The sequence below is a fragment of the Zootoca vivipara genome, chromosome 4 (genome assembly GCF_965207765.1).
Source record: "Zootoca vivipara chromosome 4, rZooViv2.hap1.1, whole genome shotgun sequence".
Taxonomy (NCBI): domain Eukaryota; kingdom Metazoa; phylum Chordata; class Lepidosauria; order Squamata; family Lacertidae; genus Zootoca; species Zootoca vivipara.
In genome coordinates this window covers 40,993,918-41,021,503 of record NC_142587.1, presented here as the reverse complement: position 1 = coordinate 41,021,503, position 27,586 = coordinate 40,993,918, and the positions used below count along the sequence as shown (strand labels likewise).

The window sequence follows — 27,586 nt, the reverse complement described above, 5'->3', positions numbered from 1 at the left end:
CCTGCTAGATTTGGGAAAGAACACTGGTGGTCTTTCCTCATCATTTTGCCTGTCAAAAAAGAGAAACTAGTTGCAAAGCAGTAGCTGTTAACAGCAGCCCAAATATACTTGCAAGTGGCAGTCTGGAGCTTGGCTCTATGGTTATACTGAAATTTTAAAACAGACATGGTTAACCAAAGTGAAAAAATAAACACACTGCAATCCTTTCCCCTCACTCATTTTATCTTTTAGCAGTGAATGAGGAGTTTGTTTATAAATCCTTGTTAAAAAGAAAGGCAGAAATCAGCAGTGTCCAAACTGGGTCTGAGATATAAAGAGCATCTTCATTCCAGAGTTGCTAATATGAGCAAGCAATTCAGAGAGTGTGGCGTGCTAAAAATTTACTTGTCAGTGGAGAATGAGCTGCAGATGTAACACTAACATCTGAGGTCCATCTTAAGCTAGGAGAGCCTTCAGTTGCTGATAAGAACATAGGAAGAGCCTGCTGGATTAGGCCAATAGCCCATCTAGTCCAGCATCCTGTTCTCACAGTGGCTGACCACATGCCTGTGGGAAGCCAGCAAACAGGATTTGAGCACAAGAGCCCTCTCCCTTCTCCTGTGGCTTCCAGCAACTACTATTCAGAAGCATTGCTGCCTTCAAGTGTAGCGGCAGGGCAGAGCTGTCATGGCTGGTAGCCTTTGATAGCCCTCCCCTCCATGATATAATCTCACTGATCTTGGTTTGATCTCCATGGTTCCCCCCCCTTTCTCTTCTAAGGGTGACTCATTATTGCAAAAATAGCCCTGCCCTTATGTCCCAAGACCATTAGCCACCCACAGGAAACAGTGCTCAAATCAAACAATCAACAGCCTCTCAACTCATGGATTCTCATATTGATAGACACAACTGCTTTGTATCAAAACATTACTATTTCTCCATCTAGTACTTAGGAGCAAACATAAGAAGCTGCCTTATACTAAGTTAGATCCCAGGTCCACGTAGATCAGTATTGACCCTATCTGGAGATTGAACCTGGCATCTTCTGCATGAGAGGCAGTTGCTCCACCCTGGCCCTTCCTCATACAGTATTGCTTATAGAAGTGGGGATGACTTTTCCAGACATGAGATCTTCCCTAAGATGGCGGAATAATAATTTTGATTGATGGGTTGCACCAGTAGTGCCATGGCCATCTTTCAGAGAAAAAAAGAGAAAGGAAAATAGGGGGACAGAACATTTCTAGACAGGCAGAAGACATAGATTGAATAAAGACAAAACAATATGTTCAATAATCTTACAGCCATTAGCTCCCCGTCATACTTTTGCCTATTAGGTAGTCAATGAAACATCTAATAAAACTGCCAAAACATTTGGAAAGCTAAGCAGGGTCCAGCATGGTTTAAAACTGGATGGGAGACTGCGTGTTGAGATTCCTGCATTGCAGGGGGCTGGACTAGATGCCCCTCAGAGTCCCTTCCAATTCTACGATTCTGAATTTAGCTACAAGGTAGAACATTATGGGAACCAGATGACGTGCAGTGCGACCCCATGCACATTTGCTTTAAAGCAAATCCCACTGTAGCCAATGGGGCTTACTCCCTAGAAAGTGGGTTTAGGATTACAACTTAAATTCCTATAATCCTCTACCTCTTACCTCCTTTTGCTGCTCAACAATTCAACGCCACATGACCACAACATGTCGAGAATTGCATGTCCTGTCTCTCATTGCTTAAACCCAACTTCCCAGAATCCTTCAAGGGCTTAACCACACATTCACCTGAACATGGCACCAGTCCCAAAGAGAAGCAGTTAAGACAGAGGTCATTGCACAATGTATAGATGGCAACTATTCAATAACAGAGAACATTTGGCATGCCTAATGACTTCTAGCTAACTGCAAAAGTCCATGGTGTCAAAAGCGACTGTGGTGTGTGGTTTACCATCATCTCATTAAATGAACAATAAACATTCAGTGGCCAAAGTCTGATTATAAATTAGGTTCAACAGAACACTGATATAATTATCAATCTTTCTGACATAACTATCAGTTTTAAGTTGCACTGATACATAATGTTGTGCATAAAAAGGTTTTGGAAAAGATTCAGAGTAATTCGTGTCTTGTTTCTAGAGCTAGCAAACCAGGATAAAATCTATGCTAATATTATGCCTACTTATAACAGAATGTATCTCAGGGAGAATAAAGGAATAGGGATTGACATCCCTATGGTTTCCTTATTTGCCAGAAATTTTTCTATGGGAAGACACCAACTACATCACCTTTTTGATATTTCTGGGCCAGTATATCAATATTCAAATACAAATAATTAAATGTGAGATAAATGCTAGCATTACTGATTCTATTCTCTCATGGAATGCTTAGCATATGGTTTGGTAGAACTTGCAAGACTCTCTATGAATATGCATTTTCTCAGTTGAGGAGAGAGACTCTAAAGGTCAAAACATTTAAGATTACTTTGCAGTGTCTTCTGAAGACCTGTCAACATTTTTTTTTCTGTTTCCAGAAAATCACTGTCTGGCAATTCCCAAAAGAGGCAATGGAAACATGCAGTGCAGTTGTTTAATGCTGAAAAGCGTGTACGGGGCTAGTCATAGCCACACCTCTAAAACAATTCTCCATGTTTCAGAAATTTGTTTTCCTCCTCTTCATCATATTGTTCTTCTTTCCACTCACCTGCAGCTTTTTCTCGCATTTTTATTCTAAACCTGTGCTCAAAATTATTGGAGTATATATTGTAATACAGACATGGAAATTATTTCTGGCAAATTATGACTGACTACTGAAATAGGCGGGACCGCTTATACATGTACCCAGGAAGGTAAAACCTAATGAAATACCATGCATTATACTACATAGCAAACATCTATAGAGTGACGCCATTCAAACAATATACCCATTCCTTTGATTTTGAAACTGTGTGTCAAAATAGCATGTGGAACGCCATAAAAGAAATAGATTTCAAACAAAACAACACCTGGTTTTGCCAAACTTGCAAGAGCTGTTATAATACTAAGGCTGGTTTTTTAAAAATAAAAATAAAAACTGTTCTATAGGAATTAAGTCCAGAGCAGCCCACAATGGGTACTTTTACAAATCCCCTTAAATCAATTTTGAAGTTTAGGTTGAACTGCAGATCAGCAAAACTAACTGCTATTGACTCAACTTGCACAATAGAAACAAGGGGGGGGAGGTGGGGGGGACAATCTGTGTATAATACAGGCAGAATGTTTTTAAAGTGTCATTCCTTCATTCACAAAATCTTCCACACCCACCCACCCACCCCCTCCTCCTCCTCCTCCTCCTTACCACCTCCCAAGATGAGAGGAAATCTCTACTCTGTTCTGCAACCAGGAGTCAACCCAACTGTTGCAGGGCTGTGACTTGGCAGCTGCATTCTCAGGGCAAGGAACAGTTACCCAGAGAGACACAGCCGCGTAGATAAATACTGTATATGATGCAGACACATCTGTTCACATTTAGAAGCAAATCTACCACGATTTAAGCAGTGGGGGTGCAGGAGAGAGGGGCGATTCATCTCTGCCTCTCTCCCCTCCACTACACACACACACACTCTCGGGCATTACCTTTAAGATCAGCTCGGTGTGGTGTTGGTCCAGCATGTTCGCCTTCACGAAGGAGGTGATGATGACCCTTCCGTACCTGCCCGGGGTATGCAGGTCGGAGTAGAGCCGGTGCTTGGACCGATTGACGGGGAAGAGGCTGTTGACCAGGTTCCTCTCGATCTTGGCCAAGCTGTGCTTGGGCGCCAGCAGGTGCTCGACACTCTCTTCGATCTGGTACCTGCTGAAGCTGGCGCCCAGCAAGATGGAGATGAGCACGGGCGCGGAGGCGAAGAAGACCGGGTGGCTGGCGATGAAGTGGCCGAGTCTGGCGAAAGACGTTCTCAGCCCCCTGTGCAAGACCTGCCGCAACATCCTAGTGCAGAAGCAGCGCAGGAGGGCGAGGCGCGCGCGACGGGATCGGAGGCTCTGCCAGAGCCCAGACAAAACCATCGGGGAGCCCAGGCAGGCGGCGGCGGCGGCAGCTGCCCCTCCGGGCGGAAAGGGGCCGGCCAGGCAGGCAACTCTGCCTCTCGCTCCCCGCCAGCCTCTCTGCGCACGGCGGGCGCTAGAGCCGCTTGCCTCCGTCTAGGAGGCTGCCGAGGGGAGTTTCCCGGCGCCTCATTGTCTGACTTTAAACAGCAACAAAGACTCTCCAGGGAAAAGGGCAACGGCGCCGAGGAAGCAACACCCAGAAGTGGGGATAAAGGAAGGAGACCCAGATCGGATGGGTGGCAACACCTCTTTGTTTCTTTTGAGGGTGGTTGCGCTTTCTGCCAGCCAAGTGGGTGGGTGCCTCTTTTTTTTAGAGGGGGTGTTTTTGTTTGTTGGTCCAGGAGAGGGGTGTGTGTGTGTGTGTAGATCGAAATGGGGGTTTGACACACTTGCTGACTAATCTCAGTGGAGCTCCCGCTCCCCGGCTTGAAGGGAGATGGTGGGGGGCAGGGATGGGGGAGGGAGATATATATTAATAATAATAATAAATTTCGCACGCAGAAGCCTGGACACCTGATCCTTTGGGAGGTGTGCTGGGATTTGTTGTTGTTGCTGCTGCTGCTCGGTTGTAGATCCACAGGAGATCGTGGGGCTCCGGCTGATTACACACCTGCAGAACTGAATGAATGGGTTTCCTCCCCCACCCGCGTCTCTAAACGATGACAGGAAAGAGACTCGCCTCTTCCTCAGTCCAAAAGCCCCAGGGGGAGAAACTCGCCGTTTCAAAGCACACGCTGCTGCTGCTGCTGCCGCCACTTGCGAGCGAGTTCAGGGGCAGTTTCCTCCGCGGCTTTTTCATGACAGTTGTTGAGCTTTAACAAATGACTAGCCAATGCCCAGGTGGCTCTGAGCAGGCGGCTAGGCAAAGCAGCGCTTCCTCGCCCCCTTCTCCGCCGGCTTTCTCACGCGACTCAAGGATCCGAGGGGTGCTTGAAACACAACCAATACAGGAAACAGCCTCCCGGGGAGGGTTTTCTTTAAATAATACTAATTTAAAATAACCTTTATAGGTAACTTAGCTGGAAGCCGACTGCGAATCACCAGGGACGAATCCTCCTCCTCATCTTAACACATAGAGGGAGGTGGGTGGCTCCCTCCCTTCTTCGTGCCTGCCTCGGGGTTTTCTGCTCCGAGGACTGGATCCCGCACTTGGTTTTTGTTTTGCTTTGTTGGGGACCCGAGGCTACTTCAGGTCAGATCCATGTCGGCGCCGCCGGCTTGTGGGGTCCGAGCGAAAGAGCTGCCCACCCGCCTCAGGGGATCGCCCAGGGAACGAGGGGAGCCGGGCGCGGAGCTGGGACCGACGTGGCGCATGGCAAAGTTTCCCGGCTCACCTCTGAAGGAGTCCCCGAAGAAGCGCGCTCGGGAGAGGGTTGCTCCCCGCCGGGGCGAACGGCTCCCTCATGGCTTCGCGACCCGGATCAGCGCAGAGATACAGTTTTGTGTATTTCATTGGTGTCAAGCTGCCGCCTCTTCTCTCTTTGTCAGCGCATAGCGAAGGGATCCGCTGGTTCTCGGTGCCAGGAGCCAGAGACGTCTGGGCAATTCCTCCAGCTCCCTCTTCGCTGGCGTCCCCGCTCTCCTCTCTCTGGCTCCTTTTCCCTCTCGCTGACTCTGCCTGCCTCGATCTCTCCGTCTCTCTCTCTCTCCGCGCTTTGCTGCTTCGACGCTCTTCTCTGTGCGAGAGCAGAAACTGCCCAGTCTCCAGCCTAAATGGGCATGTGCGAATGCTGCGCACATGCCCATTAAGAACGTGAAGCCACCGCGAAGCCGGTGCCCTTAACCCTTTGCCCGGAGCTTGTCTCAGACTCCCGCTCTCCTTCGAAGGGGGCGCGACGAGGCGGGCGGGTTCGTGGGGACAGCCGCGGTCGAGGAGCGCCTGCGCGGGCGCGCGCCTGGGTAGGTGGGCGGAAGGAGCAACACTGGAATCCCGCCTGGGAAAAGGAACCGTGGGGTCACTGGGATGAGTGGAAATGCCCTAAAAACAGGGAGGGGGCGAGAAGCGGTGGCGAAAGGGCAGCTCTCCCGGGAAAGGATGTGGAGAAAAGGTCGTCGAGTTACAATGAAAGCCAGTTCTCCCCACAGGAGCATAGGGAGTTGCCTTATAGACCAAGCAAGGCCATTGGTCCATCTCGCTTATTAGTGCTGTCTGCACTGACTGACAGCAGTGCTCCAGGAATTCAGATTCACATTCCCAGTCCCATCTAGGTGCGTCTGGGATTGAAATGGGCAACTGGGCTTAACCACAGATATTGAATCTTGTGCCCAATTTCAGGTTAAAGGGAACTCTTAGCAATATGCCTTTGACCGGCTCTGGGCTGGCCCAGTCTTTCCCACCAAGAGAAAGAAGGCAACCAAGGAGGTGGCTCTTACATATTTCTAAAACATTTCCACCCTACCTCCCTGTGGCACTTTGCTCAGAGTGTAAATTCTGCTGCCATCCAGCTGTGCCCATTGCCCTTTCTCTGGGTGGTGCAGCAGTTAGGATTGGGCCCAAATCCTAGGATTGGGAGAAGTCGGGTGTGCAAGTGGACACATGCAGCTCATAGCTGTCAAGTTCTCCCCTTTTTAAGGGAAATTCCCTTATGCTGAATAGGCTTCCTCGTGAGAAAAGGGAAAACTTGACAGCTATGATGCAGCTGTTCATTCAAGGTCCTCCCTCTGGGCAGTGGGGTTTGGGCCTAGCATGGCCAGCAGTGGTCATCACTTCTGTCCACTCTACCTGCTCTCTCGCTGGGCTCAGGTCTTCTTGGCAAAGTGTGAATGAGCAAGCAGATTCTCCTCAGAAAGAGGGGCAGGCATGGTATATGTCAGAAGCCGTGGCAGCCACTCCTTGTAATGACTGCTCTCTTAGGTCTTCCAGCCTTTGCTACATTGAGAGAAAGAGACAGTGAAAGTAGATGTGATCTGAGCAGCAGGCCTACTCAGCTGTGGCTCTTTCCCAAATTCTTACGGTACTGTGGCATCTTCTGGAGGGCGGAGCACAAGTGAGAAGAATAAGAGGTGGCACCTTCTGACACAAGCAGCCAACTCTCCCTGCTTGGATTCCTGCACTCCTCCCCTCTGTGTCCTGGGCATACCCAATCTGTTGCACCTCTGAGAGTCAGAGATCAGGTGAGCGACCAGAAACAATGGCAGCTGTTCCTTGTAACCAACCACTTTTGTGGACACCTGAGCACCAGCTAGCTTGCAACACTTTGCCATCCGACTGAGAGATGGAGGTGTGGTTATTGCTGTGCATGGCACAGAGGTGGGAACAAACAAACAAACAGAGAGCAGGCTTTCCCTACTCAATGGTGCCTAGACTTCTCAGGTGCTGCTGCATCTCCTGAGTGATTGGTGCCTTCACAACTGCCTGAGGCTTCTAAGCTTTGATGCATCAGCTAAACTCCACTAGTTTCAGTGATTCCTCTCAGTATGTAGTTCTGCCTTTTTGTACCTGGTTCTTGTTGTTGAACTTCTGGGTTCTACTAAAAGAAATAGACTATATCCTGCAACCCTAAAGTCCCCTCCTACTTGACATATAACTTAGGAAAGGAGGCCAGATAACATACAATATTTCTGGCTTAGCTTCACTTCTTTCATGTTTTACATTATGGCAACTTCTACATGGCAATACTGGGATTTAGTTGACTCTTTCCTGTTCTTTGCTTGCTGTTATTAGCGAACAACTAAAATAAAATAAAATAAAATAAAGTCTTTGTTCAAGCTGTCTTGTTGATCAAGTGGAGCATGACAAAACATGCAGGTACATTTTGTCTTATCATTTTTATCAATTTAAGCAAATAACTTAAGTTCCACAATTGTCTTATAGGGAACAGGATCACCACATATGTAGAAGTGTTCCAGTCTTGGGGTATGTCATCCAATATTTATTGGACTATATCAGTATTTTTGTGTGTGTGTGTGTGTGTGTGTGTGTACACACTTTCTGTGGGCTAATATTTAAAATAAGGTTTAATCCTAAAATTAAGCTCTTGTATCTTAGGTATAGGGAGTAAATCCCACAGAATTCAATTATTGTACTCTGAGAACATAATGGATTTCATTAGCAAATAATTTTTAAATAGGCTCCATGGCTTTATAGGATTGCTTTTTTTTTTTTACTTAATGAAATATAAAGACTTTTGTATGGAAGATCTTTCAAAGTAATTACATATTTTAGAGATTTCTGTTAATTCCAGATATATCTCCAGATGGTTTGCTTGCAAATGATGAATATAGTTGGTAGCTCTAGTTATCAGTGAGTAAGCTCAAAGAGCATGATAAAAGAGCATGATATAAGAATTGAAGATGAATTTGAAAAAATTAAATAGCAGAATTTTCAGTATTCAAATAACGGATGAGAAATAGATTAATTTAGATTTGATAAATATAAGATAAGGCTAAAGTAAGAAAATTAACTTGAAACTCAGAAGTATGAATATTGCACAGAAAATAGCAATGGTGATTTCAGTTTAATATACATACAAATAAAATAGCAATATACTAATATATGATAATTATAATATTTGTAAGATGCTTTCATTGAAGACAGCCTATGTGACACTAGAGTGCCAGTTACAGGTAGGTAGCCGTGTTGGTCTGAGTCGAAGCAAAATAAAAAAATTCCTTCATTAGCACCTTAAAGACCAACTAAGTTTTTATTTTGGTATGAGCTTTTGTGTGCATGCACACTTCTTCAGATACATGCATGCACATGAAAGCACATACCAAAATAAAAACTTAGTTGGTCTTTAAGGTGCTACTGAAGGAATTTTTTTATTTTACTAGAGTGCCACTTTTTCATATGTGGAATCTAACTTGTAGCACACATTTTAAAAATAATAAATAAATAAAATAAGATTAGCTATCTTTCTCTATTTCCTCCACTAGCCTTCACCAACCTGGTGCCCTCTAGATGTTTTGGACTACATTTCCTATGACACACAGCCAGCAAAGTGCTGACTGGGGCTGATGGGTATTGTAGTTCATAAGATCTGGAAGGCACCAGGTTGGCAAAGGTGGCATTAGGTCTTTTCTTAGGATGCGTAATCATATTTTTTACTATGGCACCAGACTTTGGAATAGTCCCATGAGAGGTGTACCAGCCCCCTTTCTTCTTACTTTTTGACAGGCAGCAATATTTTTTTTATTCCAGTAGACCCTGCAAGTATGTTGCTCTTAATGGAAATTTGACTGCATTTCTTACATTTGCAGGGTTTTTTTTTAAACATTTGATATAATTTTATTCTTGTTTTATTGTTAATTTGTACCTTTCTGGATGGTAAGCCCCCTTATTCTGAATAAAAGTGGAAGTATCAGTATCAGAAGTATCAGTATGATAAATGAATACATTTCATGAAAATAGTCTTAAGTGCTTGTTACTTTTACATTCTCCTCTTTCCCCAAGTTAATCTGTTTTGCTTGTCTCAGGGAAACATTTTGTGTACCAATGATACTATATAAGTAAACTTTGACGGTTTCAGTTACAAATTTCACACTCCTTAGTTTGTCTAATAATAATTTGGATCCTAAGGTTTCATCAAGTACAGCATCATTACGAATCACAGAGAAGGAATTTGGTACATTTTAGAGTGCTGACCCATGTGTTCTGTGGAATCATTTGAAGAAAAAAATACAAAAGCCCAAAGAAACGTAACTGATAACACTGACCGAAATCCAGTTTCTGTATGGTTTCCTGAACCATCACACGACACCTCTGTGTGTGCTGAATGACAACCTTGGTGTGCTGAAGTGGTTGTGTGAATGTATTATTAGCATGATTGGGCGCCCAGCCTTCTATTGTACTCCACTTTTATCATCTCTGGGAAAGGCAAAGTGTGCTAATGTAATCACATCTTAAGTGTCACATGCTTCAGAGGCTCACTACACAGAATATTATATCAGCAAAAGCTCCAGAACGAATGAAACACGTATAGCTAACCGTGGTTGTTCAAATGTGATGGGAGACACAGCAGAAAGCATTTGCTCTGCTGCGTGTTTACTTGGAAATGAGTCCCATTGAGTTCAATGGGTGATAAGCCTTAGAAAGCATATAGAGATTTGAATTCCGCGGGGCCTATAATAAGGAAAGATTACTTCACTAAGGATATATGACAAGAAGGAGAGTAGGATGTGGGGGTGGGGAGACAGGCAAGGGAATAATGGAAAATAAAGAAAACAGAGCTTATGTGGCGACAGGTAAGGGAGGAAAAATGGAGAGACGGCAGCAGGTCTGTTCCATAATTGTTCCTATGGACATGGTGTATCCATCTGTCATTCCTTCCCCAGGGTTCTTCCAACAATACGACACTGAGAGCCACTGTTGTAAACAAATGAAACCATTATTATTACCAAGTATGCTAACATAGATTTGTCTCAGCAAATTAAAGCGCAACATATTGCATGTCAGATCCAGTGCCCATTAAAGCCATTCACAAAATATCCAGTGATTTGAGTGGCACAGTTTTTGCCCCAGTATGAAAAAAAATTGTTTCCTCATTAGACGATTCTTTGCACCTATTGAACAGAGGTCTAATAGCCAATCAGTTTCTCAATTGCCAGGTTCTGATGTTCAGGGTTAGATAACCTCAGTGTATCAATTTTCATAATTCATAGTTAATTCTCATTACCACTGTATCAATATGCTAATTCCTCTCAATAAATTTCCAATTAACATTCACAGGCTTGGATGCTAATGAGCATGATGTGGAAAGATGCAGACACGGAAGTCAAGGGTATGTCTTTGTTTTCCTTTTCAGAAATGCAAGTGGCAGGATCATTGTCTTAGAATGCATTTAGCATTTGTCACTCTATACAGTTTATGGGTTAAATTAATATTGTGCTTAAATAAAAATGACACGTTGCTGAATATGCAGCTGTTAATTAACATAGTGCATATGACTATGTTTGAGGGGAATGGCTATGTTTTTGGAACAAAAGCCATTGCTCCAGTTATCATTCCAGTGAATTCAGGAAACTAAAGGTTTTGACTAGAAGTTAACAGGAAGGTCAGACTAGTAGTCCGTCTAGCCCACAGTTTCCCAAACTTGGGTCTCCAGCTGTTTTTGGACTACAGGTCCCATCATCCCTAGCCAGCAGGGCCAGTAGTCTCAAAACAGCTACAGACCCAAGTTTGGGAAACCCTGATCTAGCCTAATATTGTCTGCTCTGCTGGCAGTAGCTCTCTGGGTCCTGAGGCAAAGGTCTTTACCATCATCTGCTATTTGAGCCAGACAGACAGACCTCTGTGGCATGCAAAGCATGTGCTCTATCACTCAGCCACGATCTGTCCTCCTAACACATTCCTATGTACAAACAGGGTTCGGCAGCATTCAACTAGCATAAGGCTGTCATAGAGGATAAGGCTATCAATGAAGGTCATGATGGCTATCTTCTACCTCTGCTGTTGGAGAGAGTATGAATACCAACTGCTGCAAATCACAAGGGGCGGACTTTGGTAATCTATTGTTATATGGCACCCTGTGCAAGACCAAAAGTTGGTGCCCCCAAATGTATCTTCTCAATTATGGATCTTCTCAATTTTGCAACTCCTCGGCTCAGCACACTGTGTGGGAAATCCACCCGCACCATCCTAAATCCAGTGCTGTTTCAGTGTGAACCCTTGTATTAAGATGAGGATAGCATGTTTACGAAAAGAATCATAGAAGGAGACTGGTTTGTCTTCATTGTGCTTAGCATGTTGCCTGTGAGGAAGCAAAACATCTGTGTGGATAATTCTACAGGATTCCTTCTTTGCCCATGTCTAGGTATGCACACAGCAGCGCAATGGATCTGCCCTTCTTTTTCTGCATGTGGTGGGATCTTGTAGGAGGCTTACAGGTGTTTGATGCATGGCACTTGCCAACTGCACAGGCAAGAGACTCGGTGCCTGGGGGAGAAAAATCATGTTCCTTCCTTTGTGAACTAGTCTTATGAGGTGGGCTAGGGAAAGAAAATACTGTATATGAGGGGAAATCTACTTCACGTTTTGCAAGAAAACAGCTAGCCTGTTCATGGTTTAACTGTGGGGTCTTGAGTCCTATAAGTAACCTGGGGACATAATGGCAGTAACAGGAAACAGAAAGTGTCATTAATATGAACTTTCTCAAATTTGGTTCCCTTGTGTCAATGTTACTTCTTGTTATCGTCAAATCTTGGGCCCTGCCAGGTCCTTCATATAACAAGATACGGTACTAAGAAAGGTATTCAGATTTGGAGAATATATTTAAATTTAACTGATTTAATAAATTACCGAAAAGCAAGATGGTTAATAAACAGAAAGTCTTTAAATGGCAATGGAGTTTTTAACTTCCAGAAAGAAAGAAAAAGATTCCTATTACTTATTCATTGTATTGCTTAGCAGATGCACACAATGTTTTACAAAACACATAATGACATCTCCTGTTCCTAGAGACCTTACAAACCTAATTAAGAACATGCAGAGATGGCAGTGCAGTGAGATGAGGGGAATGGGAAGAAGAAGTCTGACAATATATGAAACATGGTAAAGGATGGAAAGGAAGCAGTAAATAATGCAAAATAAGGGAAGCTGAAATGATTTTGCCACAAGTGAAGCATCACCAGATGTTATTTAATTTATATTATTTCATTTCTAGACTGCTCCTCAACCAAGTCTTCTGGGTGATTTGAAATGATCAATAAGATACAGAAATGCAATCCAATCTTATTAAATCTATCACAATGCAAATAACAGAAAACTTAGAAAGCAGCAGAAAAACAGGCTAGCAAGAGCAATATTAAAAACCAGAAAGGGAGAAAAGCAATTAGTGGTCATATCTTAATTGCACTTAAAACATATAATTAAAAGGCCTGGGAAAATATAAAAAGTCTTCCCTTGGTGTTGAAAAGACAGGAATCCAGGCATGTGAGTTGAATCGCGTATAAGGCCTTCTTATGTTACTGTTTCCCTTATGGGAATGGCTTGAGTGGCATAGCTCTTGGTGTTTTTTATATCAATTAATTGATTGATTTTGTTTTGTTTTGTTTTGTTTTATTTATTTATAAATAAATAAATAAATAAATAAATACATACATACATACATACATACATACATTGCCTTTCATCACAGGGCAATTTACAGTATAAAAACACAAAATACAGAACATAACAACAGCAGCAACAAAATACCCCACCCCCATTGTATTAGGAGAAGTAACACAATAAGGAAGTGTAGATAAGTAAGAGAAGAGAACAATGTTACGACTGGGCTGTGCAAAAATGGCCTCTTGAAAATGCCCCTTATTTGTGGGCAGAGAAATCGAGGGGACCATTTTGCTGAAGGACAATTTCTCCATCAGTTTCTTGAGGGTGAGGCTCACCAGCAGCAGCATTATTAGCACAACCTCTTTCCTTTCCTCTCCTCCCCCGCCCCAAGTTTTATTTCGTTTTTCTGCTACATGATGCAGCAGCAGCAACAACAACAACTCTGTGGGCAGCTTCACCACCATTTTGCAATGTGTCAGATCTAGCATGGTTCTAGGGCATTATGCAGGAGAAAATGGCAGCTGCCACAAAAAGTGATGAAAAATATTAGGAGAAAATTCTGCAAAGTACCTTTATTTTTCTGGGGGTGGTGAGCAAAAGAAAAACTTCACAATTTTTCTCTGGGAAAAAAAAAGCCGCCTGAGAAATTTTGGTTCAGCTCTAGTTAAGGAAGTTGAATACTTTTGAGATCTCAGGACTGCTGAGAAGTTTTTTGGGGCATTGAAATCCCCCTGTATCTTCAACTCTGCCATCAGGATTGCTAAGAGATCAGAGAAAAGACGTTAGAATGCACAGTGCAGCAGCCTGCAGAAAATACACCATGTCTGGCTTTTTCTGCTGCTGACTAGAAAGCATTGTCTGCTCAGACAAAACGCCTATGGCTACCTTCCATTTTGTAAACTTGGCACACATTCAAGTAGGGCCAGACACTCCAGTTTGATAAACCTTTTGTGGATATCAGGCCAGTTGGTAGGGCAAGATTTCTACCTTATCGCAATTGACTGAAAAACTGGTTTGAGCTTTAGCAAACTTTTGAACATTGTCAGGAGATGTCAGGGACGATGAGGAATGGTGGGAGGCTACTGCTGGAGAACCCGCTAGGGAAGCCTCGGAAGAGGAAGGCTTGGAACCAGGGGACTGGCAGTGGGACACAGAAGACAGGTCAGAGATTGAAGGGCAAGCAGTATGGTTGGATGCTGAACAAGCAACAGGCATGAATGAGAGGAAGAAGAGGAAGCTGAGGGCATAGCTGCCAAGTTTTCCCTTTTCTCGCGAGGAAGCCTATTCAGCATAATGGAATTTCCCTTTAAAAAAGGGATAACTTGGCAGCTATGGCTGAGGGGGAGGTGTGGGGCCTGAAGCTGTAACAGATTCACAGGAGCCTGCCAGTTCTGCTGTGTTCAGCTCCCCCTTCCCACTTGTTTCCAAGGGCTGATAGATTTTTGCATGTAGCAGAACAAAAAGCACAGATAGGGCAGCCCTCACCCCAACCCAGCAGAGTTTAAGACTGCAGGGAAAACAGCCAGATGGGGAGGAGACTTAGAGGGAAGTGGAAGGCCCAAGTGGCCAGTTCTGGCAACTTCTTTTACTGGAGCCAGTCTTGCCATTGTTTCTCTGCTTGTATTCTGTTTCCTTGAATAAAGAATCAACTTTACAGCTCGTCTTTGAGTCTCCATGTTGACCTGCAGCTGAACCAGCCCTGACAGTAGTGAATAGTGGATCAGTTAGGAAATAAAAAAAATCATTCCAGTAGCACCTTAGAGACCAACTAAATTTGTTATTGGCATGAGCTTTCGTGTGCATGCACACTTCTTCAGATACATGCACACGAAAGCTCATACCAATGACAAACTTAGTTGGTCTCTAAGGTGCTACTGGAAGGATTTTTTTAAATTTTGTTTCGACTACAGCAGACCAACACGGCTACCTACTTGTAACTAGTTAGGAAATATTTAGACTCTGGACTCAGTGGTCTTACTGGAGCAGTGGGGAGACTCTTTAGAGCAGGTGTGGGGAATGATGTTCCAGATAAAGTACAGCTCCCATCAGCCCAAGGAAATAACCAATAACCAGGGATGATGGGAGTTGTAGTTCAGCAATATCTGGAGGCCCAAAGGTTTCCCAAACCTACCGGTACTTTATATAAACGGTAAAGGGACCCCTGACCATTAGGTCCAGTCATGACCGACTCTGGGGTTGCGGCGCTTATCTCGCATTATTGGAGGAAGCCGGCGTACAGCTTCCAGGTCATGTGGCCAGCATGACAAAGCCACTTCTGGCGAACCAGAGCAGCACACGGAAACGCCGTTTACTTTCCTGCCACAGCGGTACCTATTTATCTACTTGCACTTTGACATGCTTTCGAACTGCTAGGTTGGCAGGAGCTGGGACCAAGCAACGGGAGCTCACCCCATCGTGGGGATTTGAACTGCTGACCTTCTGATTGGCAAGCCCTAGGCTCTGTGGTTTAACCCACAGTGCCACCCGTGTCCTGGTACTTTATATAGTGTTGCACATATGTGTTAAGCTGTCCCTGCTGGGCTTGAGGGCCCTCCTCATTCTGCTGAGTGGGGCTTTGGACTTCTGCCCTAAAATCCTCCCCTGACAGCACCATTGTTAGCAAATTGCACCTTGTGAACTGACCCAAGTGAGGAGTGCAGTCCTTTGCCTATGCTTCTGACACAAGAACCTTGCCCTCCCTCAAAGCAACATCAGTGAGATTAAGCTGCTCTATTCTCCCAATAGTTTTTGGAGGTTGATTAGGGTCACTGAGGGTCACCCAACAAGCTTCATAGCCAACAACAACAGTGATATTGTTAGCTGCTTGGGACTAATTTTTCTTAGTGGGAAGGAAGGCAGCCTACCGTATAAATCTGTTGAACATATACAAAAATAAATTGTTGTTGCTGTTGTTTAGTCGTTTAGTCGTGTCCGACTCTTCGTGACCCCATGGACCATAGCACACCAGGCACTCCTGTCTTCCACTGCCTCCCGCAGTTTGGTCAAACTCATGTTGGTAGCTTCAAGAACACTGTCCAACCATCTCATCCTCTGTCGTCCCCTTCTCCTTGTGCCCTCTTCTCTTCTCACAAGGTGGCCAAAGTATTGGAGCCTCAGCTTCAGGATCTGTCCTTCCAGGGAGCACTCAGGGCTGATTTCCTTAAGAATGGATAGGTTTGATCTTCTTGCAGTCCATGGGACTCTCAAGAGTCTCCTCCAGCACCATAATTCAAAAGCATAAATTCTTCGGCGATCAGCCTTCTTTATGGTCCAGCTCTCACTTCCATACATCACTACTGGGAAAATCATAGCTTTAACTATATGGACCTTTGTCGGCAAGGTGATGTCTCTGCTTTTTAAGATTGCTTTTCTCCCAAGAAGCAGGCGTCTTTTAGTTTCGTGACTGCTGTCACCATCTGCAGTGATCAAAGAGCCCAAGAAAGTAAAATCTCTCACTGCCTCCATTTCTTCCCCTTCTATTTGCCAGGAGGTGATGGTAAAGCAAAGCAAAAGCTGATCAAGGATTTGGTTTCCCCAAGCTTACATGCATATCACCATGCATATTGGCAGGTGAAGTAGAGCTGGCCCTCTTGGAATATCTCTCTATTACGATGATAATATATTTATTTATACCCCATCTTTTCTTTTCCCCGAGGAAACTCAAGTCTATAATCATATAGACAGAACTTATGTGGCCAGCCAGGCCACCCTCCCTCCAAACTTTTTTTTTGCTCAGCTAGGCTATGTGAAGGGTTTTGTTTTGTTTGAGGTTTTTCTGCAGTACAAGAGGTTCCAGACCAGTGTTTTTAAAAGGCAATTGAGATGCTGATAGCAGAGCAAAAGCTATAAAGTTAACACCCATGGATGATGAATGTGGAGCATTCACACCTTTTAGTCTTATTCAGCATGCAATTAACACATAAAACAGAATGAGGGCTCTCATACCTCTTTGTGAAGTGGATCATGCCTCAATAGGCAGGTTATCACTCAGTTGTTTCAGCACTCATTTGTGATCTTGTGGCACTCCTGAGGTGAGTGACTATTATAAATATGTGCAAACACCATAGATTTTCATTTTTATCTTTCTTTCATTTTTAAAGGGGCTGCATTTGATGCAGTAAATGCTGCCTTTTTTTGGAACATGGGATAATTATCCTGATTTCTAGTTTCTGGATATATTTTATATATGCATTAAAACGCACCTTTAGGGTGCTTACCCTCCGAAGGCTGCTTACAAAGCATTCAGGAAAATAACAAACTGATAAGATATCAAGTCATTAAAACAATAACATAAAGCAATATTAAGTAACTTTAAAATAATAGCAATGCATAAAATTATGAAGAAAACACAGTACCGTTAAAACACCCAATAGAAAAATGGGATTTTTAAAAGTTTTCAATGCTGTTTAAAAATACAATGGTGTGTTTTGGTTTCATACAGGTTTCTAAGCATTGTTTGATATGTTGTTTTTTAATGAAATGTTGCAAAACACCTGGGATCCTTTGGGTGGAAGGGTTACGGTTATAGACAGATGTATGCAACCAAACCATACCACTCATGCCAGGACTTCAGCTTGTACAACTCTCCCCCCCATCTCCCTACCATGTGCACCCCCATATCTATTATACAGCAGAATTGGAGCAGGGTGGGGAGAGGAAAGGTTAAGGTGGTTTCATTGCACAAGCAGGGCCGTCTTAAGGTCATCGGGCGCCCTGGTGCAGGGATCCCTCAGGGGCGCCCCCCACTCTTAAAAAAAGGAAAACTCTTACCTGGCGTGCCGGGCGGCGGGAGCCTCACAGCGCCCCCCGCACCTCACAGCAGGGCCGCGCTGTGCCGGAGGCCGCCTGCCTGTCCGATGCTGCCGGGTTGAGTGGGGGTGGGGACGCCGCTGCTCTGCACGGCCTTCCTCCCTTCTCCCAGCAGAGTGGGGTGCCTGGGCAGGCCGGGCCACGCCGGGTTCCTTCCCGCCAACAGGGCACTGCGTTTCATTGGTGGAGGTGCTGCCATGTGGAACGCAGCGCTGGGGTGAGGGATGACCCTGGCGCTGCAGAGCGGAACAGGGTCCTAGTGCCCCTGTTCCGTTCGCTTCCCTCCCTGCTCTCGCGGCGCGGCTGGTAGAGGGAAAAGGGAGGCCGCCGCGAAGCTCCCCCACTTGCTGGAGTGCTCCTCAGCGCCCCCTGATCACCCAGGCGCCGTGGTGCATTGTGCCACTAGAGTCAATGGGCGAGCCGGGCCTGTGCACAAGTGGAAGTTCTTGCACGAGTACAATGATTTTGTTGGAAATAACCCAATAAATAAAAGTAATTAAAGATTCATTTTCCTCTACATCTCTATTGTTTCATGAATGGGGGTAGCACAAATCAATCTTGGGCCACCAGCAAGTGTCCTGGGCTACCCACTCTTCATTCAGGAAATCCCAGTTCGTAGTTCACACTCTGAAACAAAGCAATTATATTCACATTTAGAAGTGCAGCAGTGAAGGGCAAGTACCCATGATAAGGAAAGCATTTGTCCTCAGATTAAAAGGTAAAGGTAAAGGGACCCCTGACAGTTAAGTCCAGTGGTGGACGACTCTGAGGTTGCGGTGCTCGTCTCACTTTACTGGCTGAGGGAGCCGACGTTTATCCGCAGACAGCTTCCTCAAATATAGTTCTGTAAATGCTAACTAGAAGTTTCTTGTTACTGTGGAAATTCCCATGCTCCCTTGTGGCTTCAATCACAGATGTTCTTTCTAGAATGAGATTTTGGAAGGAAGACGATGTGGATGTCTGAAACTTAACACTGATCTTTACTGCAAAGTTGGACAGTATGTCCCAAACTGAGAACATTGGCACTTTTCCATGAGTGAAATGCAATTTGCATAAAATTTGCTTGTGCCCAGTGGATTTTACTCATCCTTTCACACCTCCATTGGTTTGTTGTACTACTTTAATGACTTCTGGAGCTTGAAAATGTTACCATGTATTGTGTGGGCATTTCATTTTTCAGAAATTTGCTATTTAAGCATATCTCCATTCCTGCATGCAGATGCTGATTCCTAAACAGTGAAATCAAGCCTCTGTATGGGGATGCATACCATAAATACTATGAAGATGGTGGGTGAATGCAGGGAAACTGCAGCATTTAACATGCTGCATTCTTTTACTTCACCTACTCCAGGGTTAAATGTGTTTCCCTGACAGTCATCCAAAAGAGGGTGCAGTACTGATATCTCTCGAATCAATCTTTCTGCGTGTTCAGAAGTAGGCTTCTGAGATCATGTTAGAAATTATTGGATTTAGAATCAAGATAATCAAGTTATCTTTCCATTTACCTTGTTTCTCAACCTTTCAGACACAATGGCATCACATTATTTCAAAATCTTTATAGCTGATGTCACGATGGCTAGATAAAATTTTTTGGGTGGAAAGCTGAGGTTCTGAGAAGAAAGTGCTGCCTGCAAAGAAATGTTCACCAAATATGTACCCACTATACATTTATGAAGGTCCCGTAAGATAAGAATCTAGCCCCTGCTCATCACTTTAGTTTTGTATCTTTCCACCCTTGTTTTGCCCTCTGCTCCTGCTACAATTCCTTTGGGATCATACATCATTCGAGACTCTAACTTAGTTGGCCTCACTGGCTGGCTCTGATGAGAGGGCTGCATTCCTTTCTGGGACACCTTTCTAGGGACACATGCTGCTGGGGGCAAAAAATGGGCGGAGTAGTGATGTAAATCTCATATTTGTATAGAAAGCTAGTTTCTGCACACACTCACACCCTCTATCCAGACAGGCAAGAGACCTTGGGCCCTTCCAGTTGTCCTTTCTGTTGCACATTCATGGTGACTTGTGCTCGTGATGCTATCAGGGTGGTCACACGCAAATCTGAACCTGCAGAAGCTTTTGGGCCATCATTCTGTTTCATTTCCATTCAGTGTATATATCATAACTTCCTGATGAATTCCTACAACTTTTTTTTTTAAACCACCCCAATCCTCTGGTTTATTTTTGTTCCACCTTTGTTGTGCTATAGCTCCTCTGGGCAGCAATAATGTGGTAGCACTGGGGAGGCATCTCAGAACAAACCGAAGGATAATGAATCCACCACTAATGCACTATTACTGTGTCAAGAACATGTTGCAAAATACACCTGCAATAGAACACCAGTGTGGAGGGGCTCATTATCAAAGTTAAAGGGCATATTCCAGGCAGACAAAAACACTCTCTGCGTGAAGCAGGGCCACTGGGGAGAACTCTGAGGACCAGGTAGAGAGATTGGGAGGGCTGCATTTGCAACCGCCCTGGAAAAAAGGGACATCCCATTTTTTTATTGCAAGAGGACAACAGCCAAAATGGCTGCCACAGCCTTGCATAATTTTGGGCTGCACTTTTTCGGACATGGCACCCAAAAACACATGTTTTGGGGTGCTGCACAAGATTGCTGCCCCCAAGTGATCCTTTCTGTGAACTGTCCTGAGACCTCCAGGTATAGGGCAGTATATAAACTCAATAATAATAATAATAATGATAATAATAATAATCTTTTCGGGGGCCTTGCTCTTGCACAGGTCACATGACTCACATGGGAGTGAGGCCGCAGAAGATGGTGTCCTGGTTTCGGTCGCTTTGTACTGGGAGTTATGTATTTGGCCCTCCAGGCCTGAGGTTTCCTATCCCCAGCTTAATGACTGTGTTAGGCCTTACACACTTTCTATCATCAACACCATCATCATCATCATCATCATTTTATTTGTATGCCACCTTTCCATAGTTAAAACAATGCTCAAGGAGGCTTACAACATGACAAGATTTACATAATTACAAATATAACAGAAGTCATAAACAATAAATAAAACACATCAAAAAGTACACAACCAAATGGAAAACAATTTCCACATAAATCAAAATCTAAAACTAAGAATAGAGCACTAATATCACAGTTTTTAAAAGGGACGCGGGTGGCGCTGTGGATTAAACCACTGAGCCTAGGGCTTGCTGATCAGAAGGTCGGCAGTTAGAATCCCTGCGACAGGGTGAGCTCCCGTTGCTCTGCCCCAGCTTCTGCCAACCTAGCAGTTCGAAAGCATGTCAAAGTGCAGGTAGATACATAGGTACCGCTCTGGCGGGAAGGTAAACAGCATTTCCGTGCGCTGCTCTTTGTCATGCTGGCCACATGACCCGGAAGCTATACGCCAGCTCCCTCGGCCAATAACGCGAGATGAGCGCCGCAACCCCAGAGTCGGTCACGACTGGACCTAATGGTCAGGGGTCCCTTTACCTTTTTTATCACAGTTTAAAATGATATAGGTAAAAAAATAACAGCATTTGAAACAAAACAAAACAAAACGGGGCCCTCTTTGCTCAGCAGCAGCAGCGGCAGCAGTCTTTTATGGAGCCTGTCAGGCCCGGCCCAAGCCAGCTGGAGAAAAGCAAGGCAGGGCCCTTCAGGCTCCCAGCAGGCCAGTCTCTATCAGTTGGGTGAACACCTGCATTGAAAAGCCCTCAGAAGGAACACACCATATTTTTAACAGACATCGCTGGGCCACTTCAAGGCCCCTCCTGCTCACCATTCTCATCTTTCATTATTTTAGAAGTAGACTAGGGCTAGGACTGGACATCTCTTCCAATACAAGGCCCCCTGACAGAGAGAGCTGTTTCCACCACATTGGACACAAGGCTACCCAAATTACAGGCCCCTTTACTCTGATGTTAGCAGTCCTGTTTTCACAGTTTGAGTTCATCTGGTTCTTCCATGCCTCCCCTGCAACCCCAACCCTGCAACAGGCAAATTAAAAATTAGACTTGCAACCTTTTATTTGGGGGGGGGGAGAAATGAAAGATCTCCTGTCACTCTGCCCCCCACCCCACACACTAAAATAAAGATGATCCTCTGAAAAAGGCTTTCCATCCTGCAGCTTGTTCTGCAATATACAAAACCTAGCTGACCCACTGTGGTTTCTCCCCTTTTCCCATTTAAATAAGTATATAAAAAGTCAGCCAGCATCTGCTTCTTTATTGGGTACCAATGGTAGTCATTCATTGGCAGTTCTTTAATGATTCAGGGTGATTACTAAGGGAAAGTAGCTGTGACTTATCTGTTATGGAATACAGTTGTGTGGTGTGTGTTTGGTGGCAAAGAATGCCCTAGGTGGTGAGAAATGCTGTTTCACGGTCTGTCTCCGAGACAGTCCATTAGCTGCTTCTCTGACAGCAACCATGCTAAAATTGGATTGGAGATATTTTGATTGCACCACTAACACAGGCGGATTGGAAAAGCAGACCAGAAGCGGACCATTGTAATGGGACTTCAGTGCATTGGACGCAAGTGATTACATTTGCTAACGTGCCGGCATAGAAAGCGCACTTGGGCTTACGTGTGGATTATTTTTAGTGGTTTTTATGCACCTGCCACTGTGTCAATATAGAAAGAAGCTTCTGGTACTCTGATCATTACTTACTAAGTCTCAGGGTTCTCAAAATGTGAGCTGACCTTCTTATGGAACTTGGAAAAGTTAGAAAAGGATGTCATGAACACTTTCATTCCTTCTCACCCTTACACTCAATCCTAGCTGATGCAATGGCACATCTTTCCTGAATAGTGGCCAGCACCACTTCCTCTCCTCCCTCCACAGGTACCCTGTGACATTCCCAAATCTGCTCCAGAAGCTTAAGGGGTGGGCAGGACTAGAAGAGGGGGAGAATGTGCCATTGTGCAGGGAGAAATCCTTGCCCTGATGAAATGTAAATTTTACCGCTATGTTGAATACAAACCCAGAAGTCCCAGATTCACTCTGCTCCAGTGTCTCAAGGTAGGGCAGAGAAAGACACCCTGTCTGAAAACCTAGAGAGTCACTGCCGTTCCAATTAGATGGGCCGGTGGCCTTGACTTGCAGCTTCTTATGTTCCTTGACCCTGGAGCTACTTTGTGGACATGCCTCCCATTTGTAGGTATAAAGTGAGCTTTGCTAGCTGGTAGGACGATTGTTGGAACATGGCGTAAGAATTCTTGCTCTGACAGTTGCCCCTGAGGCCTAGTGACAAAGTAGGCTTGCAGTAAATCAGGTGTAAACACAGCAGTTAGCCCTATGCAAAACAGTCAAGGACAAAAAAAAAGAGTAAATGCATTCAGAACTCCTTAGGCTCCAGCTTTTATCATCATATTAATATGGATTTACCCCTGAAGCTGTATTTCCCTCTTCATATTATTTCTTGTCTTTCTTGTCGGAACCTCAAAACATTTTGCATGTGAGTTGGCCATTTGCACCCAGCTGCTAACAGATGCATAATGATTTGTCTCAAAAGGGCATTTTCCTGAATATTCAACAATATGAATAGCAATAAAACAAATTAAAGAAAACTCATGGTAATAACAATAAACAAACAAGAGGCTTGTGGTATGTGCTTTTCCCTACTCCGACATGTGCCTAAATGGTCCCAATATACTGAAAAGTAACAGCTAATCCAAAAAGACAAGTCAGTTTAGAGCAGGGGTCAGCAAACTTTTTCAGCAGGGGGCCAGTCCACTGTCCCTCAGACCTTGTGGGGGGCCGGACTATTTTGAAAAAAAACATGAACGAATTCTTATGCCCCACAAATAACCCAGAGATGCATTTTAAATAGAAGGACACATTCTACTCATGTAAAAACACCAGGCAGGCCCCACAAATAACGCAGAGATGCATTTTAAATAAAAGGACACATTCTACTCATGTAAAAACATGCTGATTCCCGGGCCATCCGTGGGTCAGATTTAGAAGGCGATTGGGCCACTTCCGGCCCCCGGGCCTTAGTTTGGGAATCCGTGGTTTAGAGCTTTCATGCTATACAGTGGTACCTCTGGTTAAGAACTTAATTCGTTCTGGAGGTCCGTTCTTAACCTGAAACTGTTCTTAACCTGAGGTACCATTTTAGCTAATGGGGCCTCCCATTGTCACAGCGCGATTTCTGTTCTCATCCTGAAGCAAAGTTCTTAACCTGAGGTACTATTTCTGGGTTAGCGGAGTCTGTAATCTGAAGCGCCTGTAACCTGAAGCTTCTGTAACCCGAGATACCACTGTATTTTGAAAGGCAGCAAAGGAGCAGATGAGATAACATAACAGGTTCCCCTCGAAAGCAGGCCCATTCTGGCTGATGTTAATTAAATAGAGTTAAATAGGAGAGAGAAAGAGAGAGAATACTGAAGGAAAGGAGCTTATAGAAAGTGATAACTGCAAATATTTTGTCAAGGGCATGAATTTGTATCAAACAGCTGCTCATATATTTAGAGAGACTAATTAATCTAAAATAGAGGCATCATGCCTTCAAGAAAAGTACAATTCTTTCTAGACTGTAGTTGAAACACATATCCAAAAATTTGCACAGTAGTGATAAACCAAATCCCTCTGAGATAGTTAACAAAATAAAAAACCTATTAAATCTGTGAATAATCATGAAAAGTACCCTTCCTTTTAATCTTTCATCATCTCCTCAAAATTAATGCTGATGCCAAAGGATTGTGCAAGCCATTGAATGCACCCAAGCGAGCTCTGGGTTTCCACAAACATTACCCCTAGCTTGAGTTTCCACAAACATTGCCCCCATCCTACATGGAAAAACATTTTGAGGCGGCTTCAGAAAGCTGTTATTCAATTTATATCATGACCCTTCTCCCCCGAAAGGACTATGAAGGCTCCAGTTACCAAAATTCTAAATCAGGAGTGGTAAACTGCTAGTTCATGAGCTCAGCCCAGGCTCCCAATCATTTTATTTTGACCTCCCAGATCATCCACCGGTTTTGCTTTTGGGAACGGCAGCTGTTGGGTGAAGTTGGGGAGTGGTTGTAACAGCATCTGATGTATTCTGGGGGGTCTTTGCTGACACTTCTGTGTTGATGAGCACTGTTGCCTTAGAACTTCCAGCTCAGATTTCAGGTGATATTGGGTGATATCATTGTTTTTACTGCTCACCTTGCTTCTTTGCTGCTTCCTACTTCCCTTCCAGACAGAAATGATTTCCCCTTATGTCCAGACTGCCTGCTGCTTGAGTAGAATGAATGAAAACTATAAACCCACATGCCTCCTGTTGGTTTTAGAGGAGCCAGGAAGACTAACCCATGCTACCAATCAAACACCTTGGGATTTATATGCTCCCAGTTCCATTGCTGTCTACCAGATTCCCTTAATAGTGAACAACAACAAAGCTGGATTAAATAAGGGGTCCACATGAAGTCCTCAGCAGCCACCAACCTTGGGGAGGACCTAAGTAGGCAGCAGACCTCTCCCATGGTCCCTTGGTAGACTGCCTCTGAATTGGCTGGGGGAGATCTGTTTAGCACAGGCATCCCCAAACTTCAGCCCTCCAGATGTTTTGGACTACAATCCCCATCTTCCCCGACCACTGGTCCTGTTAGCTTGGGATCATGGGAGTTGTAGGCCAAAACATCTGGAGGGCCGCAGTTTGTATATGCCTGGTTTAGCACACAGGTAGGCAACCTAAGGCCTGGGGGCCAGATCCGGCCCATTCGCCTTCTAAATCCAGCCCACAGACGGTCCAGGAATCAGCTTGTTTTTACATGAGTAGAATGTGTGTTTTTATTTAAAATGCATCTCTGGGTTATTTGTGGGGCACAGGAATTCGTTCATTTCCCCCCCTTCAAAATATAGTCCGGCCCACCACAAGGTCTGAGGGACGTGGACTAGCCCCCTGCTGAAAAAGTTTGCTGACCCCTGGTTTAGCTAATAACCATTGATAGACTCACTCCATTTTCTGGCAATTTTGTTTCCTTAGCAATTTGTTTACTGGGCTAGTAAAACAAACAAATGTTTTGCAGACTCATTGGCAAGCATGGTATGATGTCCCTGTTCACCACGTGGAACCTCAGCCTTTTGACATGTCACTGCAAATCCTTCTCTAAATGTGTGTGTGTCTGGCAGAGTGGAAACCAGATTTTCTGCATGGTGAGCAGCTGTGCATGAGCGGCTCACACTGCAGCATCATAAAAGGAAAGGGGAAGCCCCGTATGCATACAAATATTGGGCTTTCACAATGTTGAGTGGCTTCCACGCAGCGAGATTTAAAGCAGCTACTTGGCAAAATGGTATGACAGCTGCTTGTTCTTTCCTACCTGCACAAAGTCAACAATGTAATTTAAGTCAAAATGCTATTCTTCAAAGAAAAGAACACTTAACCTCAGACCACAACCTGCAATCAATAGTTTTGGTGGGAAACAAATAACTTGCTGCGAGGAAATTGACAAGTTTCTTCCCCCCTTGTTTGTCCACTTCTCAGTTTGCTCCCATTTCAGTGACCATGAAAAAGCAAAAGCTAAAGAAAACAAATATAACTGAACTGGAATGTGGATTTTAAAAAACCAACAACAGAAAAAGTCAGTATTAATTGATTGAATATGTAGTTGACTGTCTAGCCCTAGAGCTAGTGTGGTACAGTGACTAGTAGGGGATTTTGTTTGGTCATGGGAAACTTGGGTTCAAATATTGGAAGCCCACCACTGCCCTAAGCTGTGCTCCCTCCAGATTTCAACCCCCCCAGCATGGCCAATGGTCAGACAAGGTGGGAGCTTCATTTAATAACAGACACCCCCAAACTTCGGCCCTCCAGATGTTTTGGACTACAATTCTCATCTTCCCCGACCACTGGTCCTGTTAGCTAGGGATCATGGGAGTTGTAGCCCAAAACATCTGGAGGGCTGCAGTTTGGGGATGCCTTTCTGATAACGTCTGAAAGGCACTGGGTCAGGGAAGTCTCCATTAGGGTAGAGATGGAAAACCTGTGATTCTCCAGATGTTGATTGACTCCAGCTCCCATCAGCCTTAGCCAGCTTGGTTAATGATCAGAATGGAGGGTCACAGGCTACTCATTCCTTCTGGGAAAACCACAATCTTACAGTTCAGCCTATCTCACAATGTGGTTATGAGAACAAGGCTTCTGTGGAAAGTTGAGGCACAAATGGAACAAATATAGACATTTATTTTTCCAGTACCATGGATAGTTCCGCACGTAGGGTAGTAGAGGTCTTGCGAAAGAAAACTTATCTGGGATGCCAGCACTGAGCCAACAATCCACAAAGCAGATCTGATTCAAGTTCATGGGGCCAGCAATTAATTTTGTAGACTGTGAGTTTGCCAGAAAAACCACAAGTTGCCCAACCATATGAAATATGACTAATTGGTTATTTTACTGGAGTGTTGTTGTTCAGCTGCTGTTTTCTATTTTGTCTTTTTAAATTATATTATATTTTAACTATACTCCTAGCTACTCTGTTAACATAAGTTTATGCTGGAGGTGTGGGATAAACAAATGAAAAACAAGTGCTGCCTCGCTTGCTATTTACAGATTGTCAGTTTTGCCTGGCAGGGTGGAGAAGAAATTGGAGGTGGGGGTGGAAGAGAAAGATATTACATCCTTTACACCCTTTGGGAATGACAAGTCTTACTACTGACCTTTGTAAATCATGCAGGGAGACTCTTTGGTTAACAGTTAAATAACAAGTAAATAAATATCTGCAGACTTACACTGGCATATACCTAAAATGTATTTGGTTTTACTGTTCTCTGAATGTAAAT

General features: G+C 44.3%; 1 protein-coding gene and 1 long non-coding RNA gene across 4 annotated transcripts in view; one reads left to right on the top strand and one right to left on the bottom strand.

Annotated features, from left to right (window-relative positions):
• The window catches only part of PTCHD1 (patched domain containing 1), a 49,110-nt gene extending 43,368 nt beyond the window's left edge, over positions 1–5,742 (bottom strand). Inside the window, exon 1 of one of the 3 annotated variants that reach the window (XM_035114412.3) lies at positions 3,584–5,742. In XM_035114412.3, the coding sequence (XP_034970303.1) occupies positions 3,584–4,012 (429 nt within the window). In that variant the 5' untranslated portion in view covers positions 4,013–5,742. The remainder of the gene's footprint in view (positions 1–3,583) is intronic. The other 2 variants (XM_088668710.1, XM_088668709.1) reach the window with 2 other exon arrangements.
• A 1,290-nt stretch (positions 5,743–7,032) lies between these two features.
• The window catches only part of LOC118084685 (uncharacterized), a 65,750-nt gene continuing 45,196 nt past the window's right edge, over positions 7,033–27,586 (top strand). The window contains exons 1-3 of the long non-coding RNA XR_015949770.1: positions 7,033–7,168; positions 7,869–7,910; positions 10,722–10,773. This is a non-coding gene — a long non-coding RNA (uncharacterized LOC118084685). The remainder of the gene's footprint in view (positions 7,169–7,868; positions 7,911–10,721; positions 10,774–27,586) is intronic.